We start from the raw sequence: 26,193 nt of genomic DNA, 5'->3' as shown, positions 1-26,193 counted from the left end.
CATGGATAGAGCGCACAGAGCACTGGGGCCGGCGAGAGATAACAGACCGAGGGACATAGTGGTTAAGTTTTCCACATATGCCTGTAAAGATCTAATATGGCAAAAGGCTCGCCAGTGCTCTAACCTCGAATTTAATGGAGCTCGAGTGGCGATCTACCAAGACCTATCCTTGTTTACGCTGAACCTCCGAAGGTCCATGAAGCCGGTAACAGAGGTCCTAACCAAGGAGAAGATTGCCTATAGATGGGCATTTCCATTTGCCATTTGCTTCGACCTCAAGGGAGAGAAGATTCGCTGCAGGTCCGTGGGCGCTGCGTGGAAAAGCCTACATGAAGTGGGTTTAACCCCCACGGAAAGTTTGCCTATGGGAATGGCCCCCTCAACAAAAGAGCGTATGCAGAGATGGAAGAGAGTCGAGAAAGGGGCAAAGAGCTCAAGACATCAGACCTGAACTGTAGAGGTTGGACTCTCAGGGGTGAACTCAGTTGTGCAGTTATTTCCCCCGAAGGGGGGTAAAGTTGACAACATGTCCTAGAGAGAGCTACTCAAATGATAATGTACTGATTGGTAGTGGAAAATAAGGTGATATTGAGGTCGATTGGAGGAGGAGGGAGGGATGGGGGGTGGGGGGTTGGGGGGGAATCACTATATCTGATTGTTACATTGGTTAAAATAAGTTGCGATTTGGTCAGGGGGGTTTCTTCTTTCAAGTCCCAGGCAGTGCCGAATGGCACTGGTTGGTGGATTCAGGTTAGGGGGTAGTAGGGAGGGTTTATGGGGTAGAGAGAGGCTAGGGGGCTTAAGGCGGGGGGGAATTAGGGTTAGGGCGGTGGGGGATAGTTTGGGAGTGGGGAAGTTGTTATTAGAGTTAAGTCCTCAAAGGTCAACATGTTATTCTTCATTCTCTCTATTGAAGATTGAATGGTAGACTTTAAAATCTGTACATATAACATAAAGGGGTTGAATTCGCCTTACAAGCGACACGCACTGCAACGTGAGCTACACTTGATGAAGCCGCGCGTAGTCTTTTTACAGGAAACACATTTATTACAAAAGCATGAGGGGCTCCTGCTGTCTAGACAATATAGGCAGGTTTACTGTGCCTCAGATGCTACGGGGGCAAAGAAACGGGGAGTGGCCATCATGTTTCATAAAGACACCCAGGTACAGATTCTGCATTCCAGAAAGGACAAGGAGGGTAGATTCCTATTCTTGCATGTGTTATTGGAGCAGGAGGAATGTACATTGGCTAGTATATACGCCCCAAATGAAAGGCAGGACTCTTTTTTCCTGCGCTTGAACAGGGAATTGCAGAAATTTGCTAGGGGTAAACTAATTGTAGCTGGTGATTTTAACGCCACCATGCAGCCAGGTCTGGATAGATCAGCTCCTCCTGCTCCGATTGACTGCAGACTTTCTCGAGCCTTGAAATGTTTGGTTGACGAACTGGGATTATACGATGTATGGAGACAGGCTAACGCTAGGGGGAGAGAGTATACTTTTTACTCAACGGTGCACCTTTCCTACTCCAGAATTGACTATATTTTAATGGATAAGACACTGTCTGATGGGGTAGAGGGGGCCACTATAGGTCATATTACTATATCAGACCATGCCCCAGTCTGGGCCAAAATTTCATCCTTGCATGCTGAGAGGAGGGATAAGAGATGGGCGCTTAACAACTCTCTGCTGCAAAACCCAGAACTGGTGGTGGGATTTCAATCAGTCCTGAAAGAGTATTTTGACCTCAACATAGACTCTGGACCACCACTGGGGGTAGTATGGGATGCTTTTAAAGCTGTGGCGAGAGGGTATTTTATTAAACAAGCTGCTCAGAAATCCCGAACCCAAAGGGAACGTTTGACTCAATGTATGGGTGCAGTAGGGGACCTGGAAATAAAATATAGGCAGTCTGGTTCGAGGTCTGATTACCGGAAGCTGCAGGCAAAGAGACTGGAAATAGCCTCCCTACACGAAGATAGTCTGAAGTTTGCGCACGCTAGGACCAAACAGGTGTACTACGAATGCACTAATAAACCAGGTAGACTACTGGCCACAAAATTAAGGAAAATAATATCTGACCGGCACATATTAAAAATAAAGGGAGTTAGAGGAGAGGTTCTGCATAAGGCCACTGGGATAAGAGACTGTTTTGCACAATATTATGAGAGGTTGTATCGGGAGGATCCCACTGTACAGACGGGAAAAATAGATGAATACTTGGCTGAAAGGGGTTTGAAAGTTTTGTCCGAAACGCAGAGGGTGGCATTAGACCAACCAGTGAGTGTAGAAGAGGTGTTGCAGGTAATTAAAGCAATGCCAGCGGGTAAGGTGCCAGGCCTAGATGGTTTCACCAACGAATTTTATAAGATCTTTCGACCACAACTGGCACCCTATTTAACTTTGATAGCTAACTCGGTGAGAGAAGGAGCCCCACTACCAGCGACGATGATGGAGGCTTGGGTGGCAGTAATTCCCAAACCTGGTAAGGACGGAACTGAATGTGCCTCGTACCGGCCAATATCAATACTCAATGCTGACGTAAAAATTTTGGCTAAGGTCTTGGCCAATAGGCTGGCGAGGCTGTTACCTAGTCTGATCCACCCCGACCAGGTTGGGTTTATAGCAAAAAGGCAAGCTATGGATAACATCCGGAGAACAGTGGACCTCTTGTATGCAACCCAGACAAAGGCCAGTCAGGTGGTGTTGTTAGGGCTGGACGCCGAAAAGGCCTTTGATAGGGTTCATTGGGGGTTCCTTGATAAAGTCCTGGCTAGGGTAGGGATAGGCTCTCAGTATAGGGCCTGGATTGGAGCGTTGTATGCGGCGCCGCGAGCGTGTGTGAGGGTGAATGGAGGACACTCGGAGATGTTTGGGCTAGGCCGCGGTACGCGACAGGGGTGTCCCTTGTCTCCCTTACTCTTTGCACTGGCAATGGAGCCATTGGCAGAGGCGATTAGAGAACATCCGGATATTACAGGGGTTAAGGTGGGTGGACAGGAATACAAAGTAGCATTATTTGCAGACGACGTTTTGCTGTCCCTGTCTAACCCTCTAATCTCATTGCCAAATTTAATGAAGGCGATAGATGAATATGCTGCAATCTCTGGCTATAAACTCAACGCGGGTAAATCTATCGGCATGGCGCTGGGCATACCCCCAAATATATTGGATTCATTGAAGGCGTCTTTTAATTTCAAATGGGAGCTTAAAGCCTTGGGTTACTTGGGAGTTAAGATCTCGAGCAACTTGTCAGATTTGTTTGATGACAATTACCTGGCCCTTAGAAGGGAGATACAGAGGGATCTGGACAGATGGTCATCCACGGGACTGTCTTGGTTTGGGCGCATTGCCACGATTAAAATGAACATTTTGCCCAGACTATTGTATTTATTCCAGGTACTGCCTCTGAGGCTGTCCAGGTCCTTCTTGTCCGGGATCCAGGACTCCTTGATACGGTTTATATGGTGTCATAAGAGACCGCGTTTGCCGCGAGCGGTGCTATATAAGAGTAGAAAAGAGGGAGGCTTGGGTGTGCCCAATCTTACCTGGTACTATTGGGCGGCACAAGCTAGAGGGGCAGTCGATTGGTTTCGAAGGGAAGAGCATAAGAGATGGGTAGATATTGAACAAGCCCTGGTTGGAACGCGTGAACTTGGGCATCTCATGTGGTTGCCTGGTAAATATAGAGGAAGGGTGGAAAGATTTCCGCCGGCAGTCCAGACTACCTTCTACTACTGGGACTGTATGTTCCCGGAACGACAGCCGATTACATCTGGCTTAGCCCCGATTGTGGATAACCCTTTATTTGAACCAGGTATAGGCAATAGTGTGTTTTGCAGATGGGCAGCCTCGGGTTTGGACTTGTTGGGGCAATTGCATGTAGGTGAGGCTGTTTCGCCCTTTGAGACCTTGGTGGAGGACTACGGTCTTAGTCCTGGAGATAGATATGCTTATTCGCAACTCCACCACTTTCTCAAGGGACCTATATATGGCAGATGCTTAAGGCGAGAAACTCACCCGATGGAGGAGATATGCGTAGATACTAGACGCACAAAGGGATTGATATCCTTTTTATACGATTATCAAATGAGATGCGCAAAAACGTCTATATTACACAGACAGAGATGGGAACAAGAGCTACATTTTACCCTACCTGAGGCTAGTTGGCAGGCTCTCGAGAAACAGATTCGAAAGTCTTCAACGGCGGTGGCCCTACAAGAAAGCGCCGTTAAGGTGTTTTATAGATGGTACTTGACTCCGGCTAGACTACACCATATGAGTGCCCAGATATCCCAAAATTGCTGGCGAAACTGTGGGGAGGTAGGGACAGCGGGTCACATCTGGTGGACATGCCCCAAAGCACAGGCTTACTGGAGGGGGGTTCGAGCACGTATTCAGGTATGGACTGGTAGGTCTGTGCAGTGGTATCCCTCGATCTTCCTTTTGGGTGGGCGACCAGAAGGCCTTACGTTAGACCAGTGGCTATTTGTGCGCGCCTCTCTGAACGCTGCCCGGGTGAACTTAGCTCAAAGTTGGAAATCCCCGTTGGTCCCCCCAATGGTGAGATGGATAACTAAGATCAGATATATTTGTGAAATGGAAAGACTGACGGCCCTGAAGAGAAAAAGGTTCCCTAACTGGCAGAGAATTTGGGCCCCTTTTCTGAATAAATGTTTGGAATAGCGAGAAAATGACTGTATGGCTCTGCTGACTGCGAGGACGGGAGGGAGGGTGGGAGGGAGGGGAAGAATTTGATAAGGGGAGTTGGGGGGTTAGGAATTACAGACAGGGAATTTACTTTATAAAATTAAAAATGTGTGAAGTATACTGAGTTTGGGATAAGCTATTGTTACAAGGATGGTTATATTGTTCGATACACAGTCTTCGTTAATGGTATCATATTTGTATTATGCGGAGACGTGTAAGGTTCTTGTGTGCATAACAATTTTCAATAAAGACTTCCAAAAATTAAAAAAAAAAGTAAAAAGAAGGAAAAGATTTAGAAAGAGGAGAAATTTGAGTGTACAGAGGCAGAAAAGAATAAAGAAAGAAAGGAAAGAGCTAAAATGGAAAGATCAATATTTCAGAGGCAGGTGTAGTGAGGAAATGAAATGACAGGAGAAAAAAGACAAATGGACAGCCGCTTGAAGAATTAGCAGAAAACAGACAGGAATGCGGGAAAGAGAAATTGGAACCAATATGATGGAAAAATAAAATGTCCAGACAATAAAGGTAGAAAAATCATTTTATTTTGAATGTTTTAAATGAAATATGATAGTTTTGGAAAATGTGCATAGTGGATGTCTTTTTATTGTGTTAAGTAGAAAAGGAAATGCGCTTTTGTTTTTTTCTTTTCTCCAGTGTTGCAGTGCATACTGAGGTTCCCAGTTCAATTTTGTCTACATATTTTTATTTCTAATTTGTGATCCCTTGTTCTGTAATTTGTGAGGGTCTGTCAGTGTGACTGTAATGGCAGATGAAGAGATTGGAGAGGAGAGGGAATTGGGGGAGGGGCTTCTTTATTTTCTGCCCTGGTCACCAGCATGGTTAACAGCAGCCATGAACCTTGCTGTGGCTAGTGCGGATCCCCAAGCCCTGCCAGCTGGGGATCTCTTCCGGGGCTGGCCGAAGCTGCCTTCTGCTGAGCTTGGCAGATGGGGGCAGCATCCTGGAACCACTGACAACTAAGCATGTATGGGGTGCTGGCATCAGTGGCTCGACGAGTTGCTACTGTCTGCTGGGCTTGGTGGGGAGGAGTTCTGGCCATTTCTGGTGGAGATCCCCAGCTGACGGAGATTGGGGATCCTCATCAGCTAAAGTATTTATATTTTGAGTTGGGAAGTGCTGGGGGAGAGGGGGGCGAGAGAAAATTTTGTGCCCACCCACTTTGTGCTCAGGCCAACCCAAAATTGGTTGTCTGGCTACGCCACTACTGTAATGCCGTACAAACGAGAGCTGAGAAGCCCAAGTAGCTGCACAACAGATCTCTTGAAGAGAAAGGACACCCGTTTCAGCCCACGAGTAGGAAATCGCTCTCGTGGAATGCGCTTTAAACGCTTCAGGCAGACAGGCAGAGACCGTCCTGAAAGCAGATACGCAGAAAAAATGACTTCCCTGAGCCAACGGGCTATAGTGGCCTTAGACACCGTACACCCGCATCGAGGACCTGTCAACAATACAAAAAGGTGATCAGAAGTCCTGAAGTCATTTGACATCTGTAGATACTGCAACAGGGCACTGCGGACATCCAAAAGACGCAATTGCCCAAAGGAATCCGGAAAGTCCTCCATAGAAAAGGAAGGTAGAAAAATGGGCTGGTTCAGGTGAAACGCTGAAATCACCTTAGGGAGGAAGGAAGGCACTGTACGTACCATTACCCCGGACTACGAGAACTGTAGGAAACGATCCAGACAGGAAAGCACCTGAAGCTCAGATACGCGTCTAGCCGATCTCATGGCCACCAAAAAGACTGTCTTGAGAGTCACATCCTTAGAAGCTTGCCTAAGTGGCTCAAAAGGCGAACGCTGAAGAGCCTTCAACACCAGCCCCAGGTTCCAGGCCGGACACGGTGACCGCACGAGAGGACAGAGCCGAAGCGCCCCTCTGAGAAATCGGACAATGTCCGGATGAGCAGCAAAGGACAAGCCAGAAACTTTCCCTCGGAAGCATGCCAACGCTGCCGCTTAAACCTGAAGGGAATTGTAAGCCAGGCCTTTTTGTAAGCCATCCTGCAAAAAGTCCAGAACCGGCGAGACTGAAGCCTGCTTGGGTGTGACCGCTTTTGAACCACACCACGCCTCAAACTTACGCCAGATCCGAGGTAGACCGCTTGCGGGCCTGCAAGAGAGTGGAAAGAAATGACCTTGTTAGAGTAGCCCTTGTCTCTCAATTGCGCCCTCTCAAGAGCCAGGCCGTAAGACCAAATTGGCAGGGATCCTCCATAGTCACCGGACCCTGAACCAACAGGTTCAGCACCAGAGGCAAAGGAATTGGAGCCTCCACCAGCATCCGACGGAGATCCGCGTACCACGGAAGCCTTGGCCAATCCGGAGCAATGAGAATCACCAACCCTTGGTGCAGTCGAATCCGCTGGAGGACTTGCCCTATCAGGGGCCAAGGAGGGAACACATACAGGAAGCCCGAGGGCCAGGGTTGAGCCAGTGCATCCAACCCCACCAAGCGAGGATCTCTCCTTCTGCTGAAAAAGCGAGGGACTTTGGTGTTTGCACTTGACGCCATTAGATCCAATCCGGGAGTCCCCCATTTGGCACAAATCTGAAGAAAAACTTCTTCTGCCAGTTCCCATTCTGCCGGGTCGATTTGATGTCTGCTGAGGAAATCGGCCTGCACGTTGCTGTGACCTGCTATGTGAGCTGCGGACAGCAGATGCAAGTGGATCTCGGCCCAGTGGAAAATCTGAGCAGTCTCCGCGGCCAGGGCCCTGCACTGCATGCCGCCCTGACGATTGATGTAGGCCACCGCTGTCGTGTTGTCTGACAGAACTCAGACAGGAAGCCCCTTCAGAGTCTTGTGGAAGGCCAGAAGAGCCTGGAATATCGCTCTCAGTTCCAAGCAATTGATGGACCACCCCGCTTCCACGGGTGTCCACTGACCCTGAGTATAGCTGCCCTGGCAATGAGCTCCCCAGCCCGAAAGGCTGGCATCTGTTATCACTAGGCACCAAGAAGGAAGCACGAGCAGCATTCCCTGTTGCAGCATCCTGTCGGAGAGCCACCAATCCATATTGTGCCGGGCCACAGGGAGCCACGTAAGTCTGCATTGGTATTCCTGGGATAGCGGAGACCATTGCTGAAGCAGAGCAATCTGCAGCGACCTCATGTGAGCTCTCGCCAAGGGAACCACCTCCATGGTGGCCATCATCGACCCCAAGAGCTGAACAAAGTCCCAAGCTCGAGGGCGAGGCATCCGCAGGAGCAGACGGACCTGATTCTGAAGCTTGCATCGCCTGTGGTCGGGGAGAAAGACGAACCCCGAGGCCGTGTCGAACCGGACCCCCAAATACTCGAGAGACTGAGAGGGGGTCAGGTGACTTTTGGGCAAATTGATTACCCAGCCCAGAGTCTGAAGAACCGTTATAACTCTGGTCATGGCAAGTCGGCTCTCGTCTGCCGAATCCGCCCTGATGAGCCAGTCATCTAAATACGGGTGAACTCTGATACCCTCTCATCTGAGAAAAGCAGCTACCACCACCATCACCTTGGAAAAGGTATGGGGAGCTGTGGCTAGGCTGAAAGGCAAGGCCCAAAACTGCAAACCGGAGAAACCGCTGATGCGGAGGCCAAATAGGAATGTGCAAGTAAGCTTCCTTGAGGTCCAGAAACGTGAGAAACTCTCCTGGCTGTACCACCGCAATGACGGAGCTCAGGGTTTTCGTGCAAAAGTGTCGCGCTCTTAGGGCTTCGTTGACTCTTCGTAAGTTGAGGATCGGTCTGAAAGACCCGCCTTTTCGAGGGGCCACAAAGAAATAGAGTAGCGACCGCAGCCGCCCGTTTGACGGCAGTGCCGCATTGGGACTCCATAAAAGCGTCTCTCATCGGGGCACCAAATTCCAATCGGTAGCCTTCTCTGATCAGGTCCAGGACCCACTGATCCGAAGAAATCTTGGTCCACTCCTCGAGAAAGAGGGAAAAACGACCCCCTATTGCAGGAATCGATGAGTGGACCAGCGTCCCGTCATTGTGGAGTATGCCCCTGAACTCCTGGCCGTTGGCCGGCCGCTGCGGAATGTTTGTCCAAGCGAAAGGAGTTCCTCTGCTGAAAACGGGCACGTTGAGAAACCCCAGCAGAGCACCCTGGGCGATACCTGCAAGGTTCGCGTAAACGTGTCCTGGAAGAGGAGGGAAAAACAGGACTTTTGGAAGAAGGCCTCGGCCTATCCTCAGGTAACCGTTGGGACTTAGAGTCCCCTAGGTCTTTAACAATCTTCTCCAATTCTCTCCAAATAGAAGGCCCCAAAAGGGTAACCTCACCAGCCTTTGCTTAGAGGCCATGTCAGCCAATCAATGCCGCAGCCAAAGAAGACGGCGGGCAGAAACCGCCACAGAAATCTGCTTAGCCGAAGCTCTGACCAGATCATAAAGGGCATCAGCCAAAAAGGACAGGGCAGACTCCATACGCGGGCCAACCTCAGAGAGGGAACCCGCACCATCCTCGGGCTGATCAACCGCCTGCTGTAACCAGGAAAGACAGGCCCGGGCTGCATAGGAACTGCAAATAGCTGCCTTTAAGGAAAGGCCCAAGATTTAAAAAGCCCGCTTCAGCGCGGATTCTAGCCGCCGGTCCTGCATATCTTTCAAAGCGACCCCTCCCTCCACTGGGAGAGTGGTCTTTTTAGTCACAGCCGTGACCAACGCATCCACTTTAGGCATCCCAAAAAGTGCCAAGTGATCCTCACTCAGAGGGTAAAGCTGACTCATAGCCCTGGCTACCTTCAAAGGCCCATCAGGGTCAGATCATTGAGCTGAAATAAGCTGTTGGATGGAGTCATGCACAGGAAAAGCCCAAGAAGGCTTCTTAGTACTAGCCATCCTAGGATTAACAGAGGAGGCATCACCCTCGGCTGGATCTTCAATAGAAAGGGCCTGCAAGGCATCAGAAATGAGAGATGGCAGCTCGTCGTGGTGGAAAATCCGCACCGCTTTAGGATCATCCAAGTCCTGTGGCAAACAGGCACCCTCATCTGGATCATCCGTCCATGAGGGCCTGCCAGACCCCTCAGACTCCCCACAGCCTGACCACAAGGAGGAAAAGGCGCCACCCTCAGAAGGGGAATTTACCCATCTACATTTAGCGTCAGTCCAGCGCTCAGGGGAAGAAGTAAACTCAGCAGCCAACACAGGGCTATCAAAACCTGGAGGGAATCCAGTCCGCATCGTAGTGTCAGATGCCTCCGGCAGAGCTCTTTTTAACATAAAGGCCTTATGCATCAGCACAAATTCAGGGGAGAAAACTCACCCTGGCCCTCCACCCCTGAATTAGGAGAAGCGGGGGAAGGAGCTCCTCTAGCAGCCTCGGAACGAGGCATCCCCCTGAACTCAGACTCCTACACAACAGCGAGGGTCGAGCCACGCGGTGCTTCCAAAATGGCGCCCGCTGCCAGTTGCATCGAGCAGGAAGAATCACCGCTCGCCATGCCCATACTAGCACGAGCGTCTAAGGAGCACGTACTGCAAAGCCTCGCCGATGACCTGCGTTTACCACAGCGGGAGCAGCGCTTAACTGCTTCAGCAGCCATCACCCGACTGGACGGAAATATAGAAATAAAATGGCGGCTTCGTGTCAAAACTTACCCCGCACAGAATGCTGTCCGCGGGAACCTCCCCGGAGGAGCTGGGCACCACTCTGTAGGGGTATGTCCCTGTGTCTCCCTTGCTGGTCTTGGCCTATACAAGCCTATGACATCTTGTTACTAGAAGATGGCTGCTGCAAACCTCTGACCTGCACAACTCTGTGTCAGAGTTAGCTTCAGTTTGTGGAAAATCACTGACAGGCTTGCTGAAGCCAAGGACACTCTGTGCTCCAATTATTCCCCTTCTATCTCGGAGATGATGAGAAGGGAGGCAGGCATGGCACCAGAAGTTACCATTTCCAAGGTCACAAAGAAAAAACAAGAACTCTTCTTGCCCATGCACGGGATGGTACAAGAGGATAATTGGTATCACCTGACCGAGAGGCGCTGGAAGAGCGGGAAGAGTTGGGGAGTTAGTTAGTCAGAATCCTTGGAAGAAGGTGGAGGTGGAAAGAAGACCAGTGACCTAAGAAGGTCCACCAACTGATGAACTGTGTATCTGGAAGAGTACCGTGTGATTCAGCTACCTACAAGGTGTGACCTGTGCCTTTGCTGACTGCTGCAGAGTGCCTGTCGTGGCTCTGACGAAGACTCGCTGATATCTCAGCTTGAGTCTGGGAAGTAACCTGTGCTACTCCTGAGAGGCGTCCCCGGAGGTCAGCCTGCCTGGTGAGAGACACAGTGATCTATCTCCTATTAGTCTGGGTTAGCGAGTGGTGATTACCTGAGCATAAGGCTGGTGTTAGTCATAACCTTGGTCGGGAAAGAAGCTGCTAATTACCATACTACCTCGTAACATAGTTATTGCATTCTAATCAGTTGTGCAAGTTTACCTAGCAACCAGTAAGAAATGTGTGCAGTGTGAGAATATAGTTGTAAGAATTACTGCCAGTATTTTTGTTCAGCCAAAGCTTTGCCAAATCTCTATTTTGTATATCTTTTTTTATATTATCCATAATAAAGCTAATATATATCTCAGCCTGATTTCTCAGCTCTCTCTCTGACCGAAATAGTGGCATGTAGGGCCATAGCCAAGGTTTTCGCCCTTCCCCTAGACAGAGAACAGAATATTTTGCTTGCGGATAGTTCTGTTGGGAAACCTTGTTTCAGGTAATTTATTATCTGGGAAATCCGCCTACAACTCTCACCTCAGAAGATCGAGTCAACGAGCTCCGGTCAAGCTGCACAGAACCAGAATCTCTGGAGAAAGCCTCAGAAACAGCAATGCTGTATAAGAGCACCGTTTTTTTTTTTTTACACTGTGAGGAAAGTTGGAGGCAGGCAGCAAACGAGGGACTCCAGGAGGAGGGGGGATGGGGTAAGGTAGGGACAGGGAACAAAACCAAGTATGCCTTCAAAGTGGACACCACCAGCCACACCCGCTCTACTGGCAAAGCACAGGAGCCATCCCAGGCAGAGATCAAGCGACGTCTACACCTGCTGGGAGATAGAGATATACTGAAGGCAGAAGGAGCTAGCCATCCAGGATCACTGTGTCTTTTCAGTGTTTTCTATCTCCACCTGCTGGTAGGCGGATACAACCCATCAGTTAATGGATTCATCTGCTGCTGATGACAAGGAAGCAGATGATCCAAGGTATCAGATCATAACAGATGATCAAATTGTGGAATTGTGGAATCAATACAGGACAAGGAACATGAAGAATCAGAAACTGATGATGATCACCAGGTTAATGCAGATATAAAACTGACACATGCAGAAGCCTTTGAATGTTTAATACAGCAATGACTTGGAAGGAAAAGCAGGAAGAAAGCGATCCAGCTCCTTTGTCTGAAAAGACTATCAGGCTTATTTTCGAAAGAGAAGGACGCCCATCGTTCGACACAAATCGCAAGACGGGCGTCCTTCTCACAGGGTCACCCAAATCGGCATAACTGAAAGCCGATTTTGGGCGTCCTCCACTGCTTTCCGTCCTGGGGACAACCAAAGTTCACGGGGGCATGTCGAAGGCGTAGCGAATGCGGGACTGGGGCGTACCTAACACATGGGTATCCTCGACCGATAATGGAAAAAAGAAGGGCATCCCTGATGAACACTAGGACGACTTTACCTGGTCCTTTTTTTCTTATGACCAAGCCTCAAAAATGTGCCCCAAATGACCAGATGGCCACCGGAGGGAATCTATGCCAGCCTCAAATATCATACCCAGCTCCATGACAGCAGTATGCAGGTCCCTGGAGCAGTTTTAGTGGGTGCAGTGCACTTCAGGCAGGCAGACCCAGGCCCATCCCCCCTACCTGTTACACTTGTGGTGATAAATGTGAGCCCTTCAAAACCCACCAGAAACTCACTGTACCCACATCTAGGTGCCCCCTTCACCCCTTAGGGCTATGGTAGTGGTGTACAGTTGTGAAGAGTGGGTTTTGTGGGGCTCAGCACACAAGGTAAGGGAGCTATGCACCTGGGAGCAATTTATGAAGTCCACTGCAGTGCCCCCTAGGGTGCCCAGTTGGTGTCTTGGTATGTGAGGTGGACCAGTGCAGTACGAATGCTGGCTCCTCCCATGACCAAATGGCTTGGATTTGGTCGTTTCTGAGATGGGCGTCCTCGGTTTCCATTATCGCCGAAAATCGGGGACGACCATCTCTAAGGACGACCATCTCTAAGGTTGACCTAAATTTCGCAATTTGGGCGTCGCTGACCGTATTATCGAAACAAAAGATGGACACCCATCTTGTTTCGATAATACAGGTTTCCCTTTTGATTATGCCCCTCCATGTGATCTAGCAACAGAGAAATGAAAATCGACCTTGAATCAATTAAGAATTACTTCCTTTTTTAAATAGAAATTACTGTAGTGTATATACAACTGTACTTTACTTTCTATGTTTAAATCTTTTATTAACTTTTTAATAAACTTTACTTTTAAATACTGTATTAGTGTTCTTCATGTTTACATAGAAAATACAGTACAGTACTGTAGTTTGTAATGTTTTCTGCCAGGAGTGGCCTAGTGGTGGTTAGGGTGGTGGACTTTGGTTCTGGGGAACTGAGGAACTGAGTTCGATTCCCACTTCAGGCACAGGCAGCTCCTTGTGACTCTGGGCAAGTCACTTAACCCTCCATTGCCCCATGTAAGCCGCATTGAGCCTGCCATGAGTGGGAAAGCGTGGGGTACAAATGTAACAAAATAAAATAAAAATACAACGCTCTGATTGTGTTTTTCTTTTAAAAAGCAGGTATGTCCAATCATCGGGATTTATGATTATCCGGACCACCCCCTGCAGAGGATAGTCTGGATAATTGCTCTTGTATAAAACAGGCCTGATGTAACACACAGAATTGACATTCACAAAGTTCAGTGCTAATAGAGACTGCTGGTATTCAGCGAATCAACTGACCAAAATCCAAAGAATGTACAGGTAACCCTAAATCTTGACACCATCTAGTCTGGAGCTCCACATGACTCCGGATTAGAGAAAGCGCCCGCAATGCCCAATGAAGTGGGGAGACTGACAGACCACCATCCTGGAAAGGCTCAAAGAATACCATCAAATGAGCCCTTAAAGGAAAAGCTAACCCTGTAGGGTCTAAAGGGGAGACATGATGATGCACCTGTCTATAAGCAAACAGATCTCGCAGCTCTACCACTCCTCTAGCAAGCAAGTCCTCCCAGCAAGCTATCTTACCCCCAGCCTCCAAAATATGTTGCAAATAAAGTGCCCCATTTGCCACCCAATGGCAGAAACTAGCATTATCATTCACTGAGAAAACTGTATGTTACCTAACAGAGGTAACTGATCAGAGACCCAAGGATTGCCTCCAAAAGCAAAACAAAAGCCCGCCACACATCTTGCAAAAACCATAGCAAAACACTTTGGTGCAAATATTGAGGCAAAGATCGCAAAGGGCTGTGCAACAGAGAATAACGGTGGCATGGTGTTAATAAGCCTGCTCATAATGCCTAGGTGCGTAATTCTGTACCTCCAAAAACCAACTCTCCCAAATGGCAAAGCAAACAAGACAATTATACCAATCTATACAAATAAATGCTACTATTTACATGCATCTATACATTTAAATGCTGCTATTTACATGCATAGATGTCTCTAAAATGACCTCCATATTGTCTAAATTTGGATCTACATATCTTGGGTCACTGGTAGAGAAGAATATATCCAGCAGCCTAAAGAACAAGATTTATTCAAATGAACAATGTAAATTAGAAATATGTAGGACTAAATGAAGCTCACCATAGACAGAGAGACAGGTGGTATCATGGATGGATCCCAATGGGTAGGTGTTAAAAATACACAGATAACAGCCTTCGTCCTGGACACTGGTTCTCCACAGGGTGATGGCCGTTTCATTCAATCCCAGGAGAGTGAAATTCAGGTGGTCTCGATAATCTTTAATGACATTTACCCCATTAGTACTGCTATAAGTTGCAATATTAGGCAGGGGACTTCCTGACTTCTGCCATGTGACTTGTAGAACATCATATTGCTTCAGAAGGGTACACTTTAAGGTGGCAGCTTTACCCAACTTTATTGCAGTCCTCTCTTCAGTCAGTATATCGCCTGTGAGATTCCAGTGACAGAAAAAAACAGTTAAATGTTAGACAGCAACATCCATGATCCAAACAGTGGTATCCCAAGAATGAGCAAGAAATATTCCTAGACAACTAATGACAGGATCTAGCAATGAACACCCTCAGATCAATATTAAAACTCCATGGTCAACATTTTTTATAACACTGGTTGCAGCATTTAAACATATACCCACTGGCTTCTATTTGGATGTTGGTGTTGAATAACTGGGTACACTGGCGAATGCCACCTTATGGCCATCCTAAGCTATCTAGATAGGCATTCAGATACTGATGCTAAATATTGCAAGTGTCCACATAATTCTTGGCTCTAGATCATCTTAGTGCTATCTAATAGTGACGGGGCAGTCTGAAATGATTTATAGCAGCACTATCCTCATAATGCCACTGAAAATCCATGGCTGGTCCTGGCCAGTGACAGTTATCTAGATAACAGGCACTGCTATCCAGTTACCTGCCATTGAACATTGGGCTTCCTATTTTTAGAGCAAAGTAAAGGAATCTCATGAGAAAGAAGGACCTTCACTATATATGGAAGACTCCCCCCCCCCCCCCCCCCCAAACAACATCCCACCAATTTCTTGACAGACCAGAGCCTGAGCACAAATAACCCATTGCTATTACAGCTTTGTGCATATAAACAATAATAGTTTCAATTTTCTGTATGCAATGTGTATATTACAGATGGAAAGACAAGGGCCTGTGCACTGGATATAAGGAAAGGCTATTCATTTTGAGATGAGTTCCAGACAACTATGGTGGTATGAAGATGGCACTCGTAGCATGGAGTCTCCTTACTGTTGTAGTGTTGTAGCAGGTGCCCTGATATGGGGCAAATAATCTTGGTACCTATACCTAAAGGCAATGGTTTAGACATTTCCTTTCTATCCAATTATTGTCCGGTGGCTAGTATTCCCACTTTTACAAAACTTATTGAATCTTATGTTAGGCAACTGTTTGCAGAATATTTGGACAGATTTCATTGCCTGCATTTCTCTCAGTTTAGTTTTAGACCAGGTCACAGTAGTGAAACTCTTTTAATGGTTCTTACTAAATATGTTAAAAATCAATTAAGTCTGGGGAAACAGTCTATACTACTCCAATTTGACATGCCCGCTACATTTGATGCAGTGGATCATGTCTTATTGTTGGAAAAGCTGAGTGATGTGGGTATTGCAGGGCCTGTTTTCAAATGGTTTCAGGGGTTTTCATCTCATCACAGTTATTCTGTGCTCAACAATAACTCTTGTTCTACCTATTGATTTCCAAGTTGTGGTGTTCCACAGGGTTCTCCCCTGTCACCATTATTATGTAATATTTTTATGGCTTCCTTGAGAAACTTTAACTGGAATCTGATGAGTTATTGTTGTCCTATGTGGATGACACTTTAATGGTATTACCTGTATTTGATGAGCTGAAAGATACTGCTGCTAGGGTGTCATCCTGTATGGAAAGGGTCCAATGTTGGTCCTTGAAAAACATGATAAAACTGAATTCAAGTAAAACCAAGGTGATTTGGTTTAAAGGCCCTGGAATTCTAACACCTAAGCAACATATATTCTCTGGGGATAAGACATGTCTAATTGAAGTTAAATCTAAGGTTCTGGGGGTGGTTCTTGATTCATTGCTAACTTTTGAACCACAAGTAAACTTGCTTTGAAAAAAAATCAATGTTCAAGCTGTCATGACTGTGGGTAATCTGGACAGAGGTACATGGTTGGTGATTGTGCACATGTGTCACCTGAACACAGAAGAATGCCAGTGCTGGGCAGGGAGAGAGAGACTGATTTATCTGAACAACTGTGAACTGTATCTCTGTGCAGAGCACTGCACAAGGTCAAGTTCAGTCGCAGTTCTGTGGCTTTCCCAAAGACTGAGTAACCAGCATGCACAGAACAGAGACCTTGGACTAATCTGACTGCAAGGCTTGCAGCCAGGGAGAATCTGCTGTAGCATGGAAGAGGAGGAATCAATTCTTCACACCAATGGGACTCCGAACCTGGGGACTGCAAGGCAGTGGCGTAGCTAGGGTAGTTGACACCCGGGGCCGGTCATTTTTTAACACCCCCCTCCAAAATCCAGTACTAGGCATACCAAGAATACAAAACACTCAGGATCTCTAGAGCAATTCTACCATACCATAAGCAGTAATTTCTACGAGTCACATAAGGAAAAGGAAAGCATTTTAAACACTACAGTGAGCACTACAACATCAATTCACCTATTGTAAAACGAAACCAGACAGAATAGTACAGATCGTCGATCCTGCACAGTGAATGCCAACTGAAAGCCATGTCTTTTTCACAAACACAGATACACCCTAAACCACTATAGAATAAGTAATCATAAACTTTCTATTTAGACAAACATTAAACTGAACCCCCAAGAGGCCAGACTGAGCATACAATGCAACACCACAGAAACAGAAAATGTCCCCAAGTACTGTGTGAAATATAAAGACAGCAGATGTAAATTTGAAAAAACTAACAAATACAAATCACTTTACAAATTAACAAATAGAAATAAAACAAAAATAGAAAATAAAATAATATAATTTTATTGGACTAATACATTTAGCTTTCAGAGGCCAAAACCTCCTTCCTCAGATCAATACAGTATAGTGCTGTTACAGTATCCTATCCCGACCTTAGGAAGGGGGTTTTGTTCTCCGAAAGTTAGTGAAAATGTATTAAAATTAGTCCAATAAAGCTTACCTTATTTCCATGTTCTATTTATAAGCATTTATTAACACAGCTACAATACTACTTTATCCTAAAGCAAAATAAATAAAAATATATATTTTATTTACAGTTTGTTGTCTCTGGTTTCTGCTTTCCTCATCTTCTTTTCACTGTCTTCCTTCCATCCAGCATCTGCCTTCTCTCTCTCCCTGCCATCCTGTGTCTGCTCTCTCCTGTCCCCTCCATACAATGTCTGCCCTCTCTCCCTGCTCCTTCCATCCACTGTCTGCCCGCTCTCTCTCTCTCTCCTTTCCTTCTAGCATCTGCCCTCTCTCTCTCCTTTCCTTCTAGCATCTGCCCTCTCTCTCTCCTTTCCATCTAGCAGTGGTGTTCCTAAGGGGAGGCGGTGGGTGCGGTCCGCCCCGGGTGCACGCCGCAGGGGGGGTGCCACGCGCGCCTGTCCTCCGTTGTTCCATGCTTCTTCTCTGCCCCGGAACAGGAAGTAACCTGTTCCGGGGCAGAGAAGAAGCATGGAACAACGGAGGACAGGCACCCCCCACCCCTGGCGGCGTGCACCCGGCGGGGGGGGGGGGGGTCCTTTTGCCGGGGGGGGTCCGCGCTGCATCGGGGGGGGGGGGGCGCTGCACCAGGGGGCAGGGCGCATCGGCGATCCGCCCTGGGTGCCAGCCCCCCAGGAACGCCACTGCCATCTAGCATCTGCCCTCTATCTCTGCCCCCTTCCATCCACTGTCTGCTCTTTCACTCCCTTCTATCCACTGTCAGCCCTTTCTCTCTGCTCCTTCGATCCACCATTTGCCCTCCCTCTCCCATCCATTCAGGGTCTGCCCTCCCTCTCACTCCCCCTTCCATCCAGGATCTATTCCCCCTCTCTCACTGCCCCCTCTTTTCGGCTCCCAGTTTCAGCCCCATTATCCCACCTGCGGCTGCCCCTAGTTTCAGATCCATTGATTCTCCCACCTACCCCTGCCCCAGGCATGACCCCATTCTTCCTCCTGCCCACTTTTCAGACCCAAGTTCCAGCTCCATGCCCCTTCTCCCATCTGTCCCCCCACCCAGTCCCTTCTGCCATCCGAATCCTCCCACCCTATCTGTCCCCCACCTAGTCCCTTCTGCCATCTGAGTCCCTCTCACCCCATCTGTCCCCCACCCAGTCCCTTCTGCCATCCGAGTCCCCCCACCCAGTCCCTTCTGCTATCCGAGTCCTCCCACCCTATCTGCCCCCACCCAGTCCCTTCTGCCATCCGAGTCCCTCTCACCCCATCTGTCCCCCACCCAGTCCCTTCTGCCATCCGAGTCCCCCCACCCTATCTGTCCCCCACCGAGTCCTTTCTGCCATCCGAGTCCCTCTCACCCCATCTTTCCTCCACCCGGTCCCTTCTGCCTGAGTCCCTCTCACCCCATCTGTCCCCCACCCAGTCCCTTCTGCCATCCGAGTCCCCCCACCCTATCTGTCCCCCACCGAGTCCTTTCTGCCATCCGAGTCCCTCTCACCCCATCTTTCCTCCACCCGGTCCCTTCTGCCTGAGTCCCTCTCACCCCATCTGTCCCCCACCCAGTCCCTTCTGCCATCCGAGTCCCCCCCACCCTCACCCCATCTGTCCCCCACCCAGTCCCTTCTGCCATCTGAGTCCCTCCCACCCTCACCCTGCCTCATCTTCTCCCTGCCACCTGGTCTTTAAAAAGAACTCTCTGACACGATAGAGAAGCGCAGCACCTCGTGTCATCGGGCCTTCCCTCACTGTCCCACCCTTGCGGAAATAGGAAGTTGCGTCAGAGGAGGGCGGGACAGGTGAGGGAAGGCCCAATGAGATGATCCGCTTCTTTTGCTTGCAGTCGCAGACACGAGGTGCTCTGTGTGGACATTCACCTCTAGCACTATTGTTACAACATGGTTCTGCCAAAGGGTTTACAGTCCTGCTGCATTCTTAAAGGCATTTTTAAAGATATTTTTAGTCGTGATTTTTATTTTTACTATAACCTCTCTTTTATTAGGTTTTTGAAAAGAGGACTTTGTGCCCATTATGTACATACAGGGGTCCTTTTACTAAGTGGCAGTAAGCACTAACGCTGATTACCATGCGGGAAAATGCACTACCATGAGACACGCCCATAGTAGTTTTGACATCTGTGCATGCTTCCCACGTGCTAAAAATAAACTTTTTATTTTTTAGCACTGGGAATGTGTTTGGGAGCGCAGAGAGTAGGCATGCCAAGTGCTAATCGGTTAGCACAGCTACATTGCTGCATGCCTACTGATTAGCGCATGGTTAGCACCTGAGCCCTTCCCACCTACAAAGTAAGTGTCAGTAAGGGCTCATGTGTTAATAGCCACATGCTAATTGGGAAATTAGCACATTGACATTAATTGAAGAAAATAAAAATTGTCCATTTTACAGCTGCACTAAAAGTGGCCTCAGAGCACGTGGAAACCCACGTGCTAGTACAGGCCATATTTTAGTACAGCTTAGTAAAAGGGCCCTATAATTTGTGGTTTGAAGTGAGCATTTTTAAGCAAGCTATTTTGTTTCTGCTGATTTTGATCATGGCTTTTACTTTTTATGACATCTGCAAGTCAGGCACACTGTGCCAGGCATGATTTATCTATCTATCTATCTATGTGATTTGATTTGATATATCTCAAATCGCCAAATGGCGTCTGGGCAGTTTACAATAAAAGTTCAACAGAGCAAAATATAACAGGAATACATAAATAATGATGAAAAAGAAAATAAGTCAGAGAAGAGTAGAGAACAAAATAAGAAGGAAAAGCTTGGCTAAACAACCAGGATTTTAGGAGTTTTTTTGAACGTGGATTAGGAGGATTCAAGCTTAAAAATCAAGGATAAGGTGTTCCAGAGTTGAGAACCAATGTAGGCAAAAGCAGTAGCACATGTGGTGTATAACAATAGAAATCAAACAAAATAAAACATGGAAAAATAAGATGATACCTTTTTTCTCCGAGGACAAGCAGGCCGATATTCTCACATGTGGGTGATGTCACGTTGGCCCCGGAGGATTTTCAAGCAAAAATCTCCAAAAGTCTCTTGTAGAGCGTTCCGTCGCGCGAGACGATTGCACTGCGCATGTGCATGCATGATTTCCCACCCACCGCGTGGACACGCTCCTCAGTTCTCTTTTTTCCGCGTCTGAGGTGACACGGAGTTCCTTTTTCGGGTGATTCGCGTTTCCTCGGTTCGGAGGAAAGTTCTCTTCTTTTTTGAACGTGTTTCTGTTCCTTAATTGTTTTAAAACTAAAAAAAAAAAAAAACCTTTATTCCTCAGTTTTTTCCCCATTTTATAAGTTTTCTTTCTTTTCCGTTGTGACGGTGTTAGGTCGCTCGCTCGGGGATTTTTTCTTCCCTTGTTTGTCAATTTTTCTGACAAAATCGTATCTTTTAATGTAGTGGATGAAGTTTTTCCCGCCATATCATCGAAGACGCCCAGCGGCTTCAAGCCATGCGCTCGCTGCAACCGGACCATCTCGGGCACTGATCCGCACTCCTGGTGCCTTCAGTGCCTAGGGCCTGACCATCTTCCGGAGAAATGTAAGTTATGTCTCAAAATGAAAAGACGTACTGAAATCTCCAGGGAGGCCCAGAGAAAAACCCTTTTTGGGTCCGGTACCTCGGCGTCGGCGGCATCAGCGTCGGTACCGGCAGCATCGGTACCGTCGACGTCGAGGGCAGCGCTGGCATCGGGAGACCAGGTGAAGGCTGCTAAAAGACCGATGCACGCTGGGAGCAGTGATGCATCGAGCGGGTCTCCACCCGCCTCGGCGCCTCCTGCTTTGCAGGCCCACCGGGACCGACCTGTATCAGACCCGGCCCCGAGGAAGCATGTGGATTCCACGTCTTCCTCGCTGGTACTGAGGAGTCTCGATGACGGGCATTGGGTGAAGGCCAGGAAGCACCGTCATCATTCTCCTTCTCGACACGGTACTGCAAGCTCCGGGTCATCGAAGCATTCGGTACCCGAGAAGCGTCGATGCCAAGAGGATTGTTCTCCCTCTGTTATGGAGGTATCGACGCGCAGGTCGCCTGGCAGCCCGGTACCGGCTCCCCAGCTTCTGCAGATTCTGCCTCTGAAGTCCACACCGGCACTGCAGCCTTCCCCGACAGCTTCTGTAGATGAGCGCATCAAGGCTATTTTTCCTGATTACATGGAAGTGATGCTGCAACATTTGCGCCCGGCACCGGAGGTACTGGTACAGACAGTACTGGAGGCTCCTGTGGCACCTAGCCTTTCGCCGGTGGTGAGGTCTCCTTCTCCGGTACCACTTCAGGTATCGGGGTCAGCAGCTTCCCAGGTCAACTCTCCAGTGCCTTCGATGGAGGAAGCTTCACCGGAGTCTCCTGGGGAGTCAACTTCTCGACACCGTCATCGAGGTCACCACACCTCCATGTTGAGATGGGTTCGGATCCGGGCTGCTCTTTCTGAGTTGCTAGACCCATCCGATGATGGCTCATCTGATGAAGATGGGGGTCATGGAGTGTTCTCTGCCGAGGATTCTCTAGGTATTCCATCTGATTCGACCCCCTCACCTCAGAGACAGCTCTCCCCTCCAGAGAGCTTGTCTTTTTCATCTTTTGTGCGGGAAATGTCTGAGGCCATTCCCTTCCCTGTGGAGACTGTGGATGAGCCCAGGGCCAAGATGCTCGAGGTTCTGGATTATCCATCTCCACCTAAGTCTTCTACCACAGCTCCTTTCATGATACACTCAGGGAAGTGCTGATGAGGAACTGGGAGAAGCCTATTTCTTGTCCAACTATTCCCAAAAAGGCTGAATCCCAGTATCTGATCCATGGGGAACCCAGTTTCGTCCAACCTCAGTTGCCTCATGACTCTGCGGTGGTGGATTCTGCTTTCAGAAGAGCTAAGAGTTCTAGGAACTTTGCCTCGGCGCCCCAGGGGCGAGAACATAGAACCTTGGATTCTTTTGGGAGGAAGGCGTATCAGGCTGGCATGCTCGCTTCCAAAATTCCGTCGTACCAGCACTTCACGAGCATTCATTTGCGGAACTTAGTGCGGCAGCTTGAGAGCTTGGTTGATGCACTCCCACCGGAGCAGGCCGAGCCTTTTCGCCAAGTGGTCAGGCAGCAGAAGGCGTGTCGCAAGTTGATCATCTCTATCAGCGTGACAACGCTATGGACTCTCTCTCTCACGCCGGGCGCCTTCTGCATCCGATTCCTCATCTAGGAAGTTTTTTAAAGGGAAGAGGAGTGTGCTTTACGCCTCTAGGGGCCGTAAGTACACTCCTACTTCTCAACAGCCGGTTCAGGCTCTGCCACAGCACGCTCGTTCTCATCAACAGCGTGCGCCTAAACAGACCCAGCAAAAACCAGGGACAGGTTTTTGACTGGCTCCAGTTGAGCATAGCCACCATAAATGTGTACGTGCTGGGCGATCTGCCTGTCGGGGGGAGGTTAAAATTTTTTCACCAAAGGTGGCCTCTGATAACCTCCGACCGGTGGGTTCTTCAAATAGTCCGGTTAGGATACACCCTCAATCTGGAAACCAAGCCTCCAAATTGCCCACCGGTAACTCAGTCCTTCAGCTCCCAACACAAGCAGGTACTTGCAGAGGAACTCTCCGCCCTTCTCAGCGCCAATGCAGTTGAGCCCGTTCCACCAGGGCAAGAAGGGCTGGGATTCTATTCCAGGTACTTCCTTGTGGAAAAGTAGACAGGGGGGATGCGTCCCATCCTAGACCTAAGGGGCCTGAACAAATATCTGGTTTGAGAAAAGTTCAGGATGCTTTCCCTAGGCACCCTTCTTCCCATGATTCAGGAAAACGATTGGCTATGCTCTCTGGACTTAAAGGATGCTTATACCCACATCTCGATACTTCCAGCTCACGGGAAGTATCTGCGGTTTCGACTGGGAACGCAGCATTTTCAGTACTGTGTGCTGCCTTTTGGCTTGGCGTCTGCGCCCAGGGTATTTACCAAGTGCCTGGCAGTTGTTGCAGCGTCTCTACGCAGACTGGGAGTGCATGTGTTCCTTTATCTCGATGATTGGCTGGTGAAGAGCTCCTCCCAGGAAGGAGCTTTGCAGTCCATGCGGATGACTATTCAAGTGCTGGAGCTACTAGGGTTTGTCATCAATTACCCAAAGTCCCATCTTCACCCGGTTCAAAAATTGGAATTCATAGGGGCTCTGTTGTGCATGAAGACAGCTTGTGCCTATCTTCCCGAGCCAAGAGCAGACAACCTTCTGTCTCTGGTCTCCAAGGTTCAAGCCTCTCAATAGATCACAGCTCGGCAGATGTTGAGACTTCTGGGCCACATGGCTTCCACAGTTCATGTAACTCCCATGGCACGTCTACACAGAGATCAGCTCAATGGACCCTAGCTTCCCAGTGGTATCAAACTACAGAGGATCTAGAGGATGTGATCCAGCTGTCCACCGACTTTCGGAATTCCCTTCAGTGGTGGACAATTCAATCCAATCTGGTTTTGGGGCGCCCATTCCAAATTCCTCAGCCACAAAAAGTGCTGATGACGGATGCATCCCTCCTAGGGTGGGGAGCGCATGTAGATGTGCTTCATACTCAAGGAGCTTGGTCCCTTCAGGAAAAACGTCTTCAGATCAACCTCCTGGAGTTGTGAGCGATCTGGAACGCTCTAAAGGCTTTCAGAGATGGCCTATCCAACCAAATTATTCTGATACAAACAGACAATCAGGTTACGATGTACTACACAAACAAGCAAGGGGGTACCGGATCTCGCCCTCGGTGTCAGGAGGCCGTGCAGATGTGGCTTTGGGCTCGCCAACATGGCATGTTTCTCCAAGCCATTTATCTAGCCAGTGTAAACAACAGTCTGGCCGACAGGTTGAGCAGGATAATGCAGCCTCACGAGTGGTTGCTGAACATGGCTGTTGCCAGAAAGATTTTCCGAGAGTGGGGCACCCCTTCGGTGGATCTTTTTGCCACTCAACTCAATCACAAGGTCCCTCAGTTCTGTTCCAAACTTCAGGCCCATGACAGGCTAGCGTCGGATGCCTTCCTCCTTCATTGGGGGACAGGCCTTCTGTATGTGTATCCTCCCATAACTCTGGTGGGGAAGACTTTGCTGAAACTCAAGCAAGATCGTGGAACTATGATTCTGATCGCTCCCTTCTGGCCGCGTCAGATTTGGTTCCCTCTTCTTCTGGAGTTGTCCTCCGAAGAACCGTGGAGATTGGAGTGTTTTCCAACTCTCATTACTCAGAACGAGGGGGTGCTTCTACATCCCAACCTCCAGTCTCTGGCTCTCATGGCCTGGATGTTGAGAGCTTAGAATTTGTCTCCTTGGGTCTTTCTGAGGGTGTCTCCCGAGTTTTGCTTGCTTCCAGGAAAGATTCCACTAAAAGATGTTACTCTTTTAAATGGAAGAGGTTTGCCGTCTGGTGTGACAGCAGGGCCCTAGATCCCTTTTCTTGTCCTACACAGACCCTGCTTGAATACCTTCTGCACTTATCAGAGTCTGGTCTCAAGACCAACTCCGTAAGAGTTCACCTTAGTGCGATTAGTGCTTACCATCAACGTGTAGAAGGTCAGCCTATCTCTGGACAGCCTTTAGATGTTCGCTTCATGAGAGGTTTGCTTTTGTCAAAGCCCCCTGTCAAACCTCCTCCTGTGTCATGGGATCTCAATGTCGTTCTCACCCAGCTGATGAAACCCCCTTTCGAGCCACTGAATTCCTGCTATCTGAAGTACTTGACCTGGAAGGTCATTTTCTTGATGGCTGTTACTTCAGCTCGTAGGGTCAGTGAGCTTCAGACTCTAGTGGTTCATGCTCCTTATCTTAAATTTCATCATAACAGAGTAGTCCTCCGCACGCACCCTAAGTTCTTGCCAAAGGTGGTGTCGGAGTTCCATCTGAACCAGTCAATTGTCTTCCCAACATTTTTTCCTCGCCCTCATACAAGTCCTGGCGAAAGCAAGCTGCACACTTTGGAGTGCAAAAGAGCATTGGCCTTTTACGTGGAGCGGACAAGCCCCCAAAGACAGTCCGCCCAGTTGTTCATTTCTTTTAATCTCAACAAGAGGGGAGTTGCTGTCGGGAAACACACCATATCCAATTGGCTAGCAGATTGCATTTCCTTCACTTATGCCCAAGCTGGGCTGACTTTAGAGGGCCATGTCACAGCACATAATGTTAGAGCCATGGCTGCGTCAGTGGCTCATTTCAGGTCAGCCACTATTGAAGAGATCTGCAAGGCTGCGACGTGGTCGTCAGTCCACACATTCACATCTCACTACTGCCTTCAGCAGGATAGCCAACGCAACAGTCGGTTTGGGCAATTGGAGCTGCGGAATCTGTTTGGGGTTTAGAATCCAACTCCAACCCTCCTAGGCCCATTTTTATTCTGTTCCAGGCTGCACTCTTAGTTAGATGTTTCTTGTTTCAGGTCAATCATTGTTATGCCCTCGCCGTTGCGAGGTCCAATTGACCAATGTTTGTTGTGTTGAGTGAGCCTGGGGGCTAGGGGTACCCCACATGTAAGAATATCAGCCTGCTTGTCCTCGGAGAAAGCGAAGTTTCTTACCTGAAGCAGGTATTCTCCGAGGACAGCAGGCTGCATATTCTCACAAACCCTCCCACCTCTACTTTGGAGTTGTTTTTC

At 48.5% G+C, this 26,193-nt stretch overlaps 1 protein-coding gene across 2 annotated transcripts in view; it reads right to left on the bottom strand.

The window, feature by feature from the left end:
- CD200 (CD200 molecule) overlaps positions 1-26,193 on the bottom strand; it is a 376,933-nt gene that overhangs the window by 175,218 nt on the left and 175,522 nt on the right. For both annotated transcript variants that reach the window (XM_030203676.1, XM_030203677.1), the window contains exon 3: positions 14,527-14,853. In XM_030203676.1, coding sequence (XP_030059536.1) covers positions 14,527-14,853 — 327 coding nt within the window. The remainder of the gene's footprint in view (positions 1-14,526; positions 14,854-26,193) is intronic.

Source organism: Microcaecilia unicolor, chromosome 5 (assembly GCF_901765095.1).
Source record: "Microcaecilia unicolor chromosome 5, aMicUni1.1, whole genome shotgun sequence".
Classification (NCBI taxonomy): Eukaryota; Metazoa; Chordata; class Amphibia; order Gymnophiona; family Siphonopidae; genus Microcaecilia; species Microcaecilia unicolor.
The sequence above is the reverse complement of the archived record's forward strand: the minus strand, read 5'-3'. Positions and strand labels throughout refer to the sequence as shown.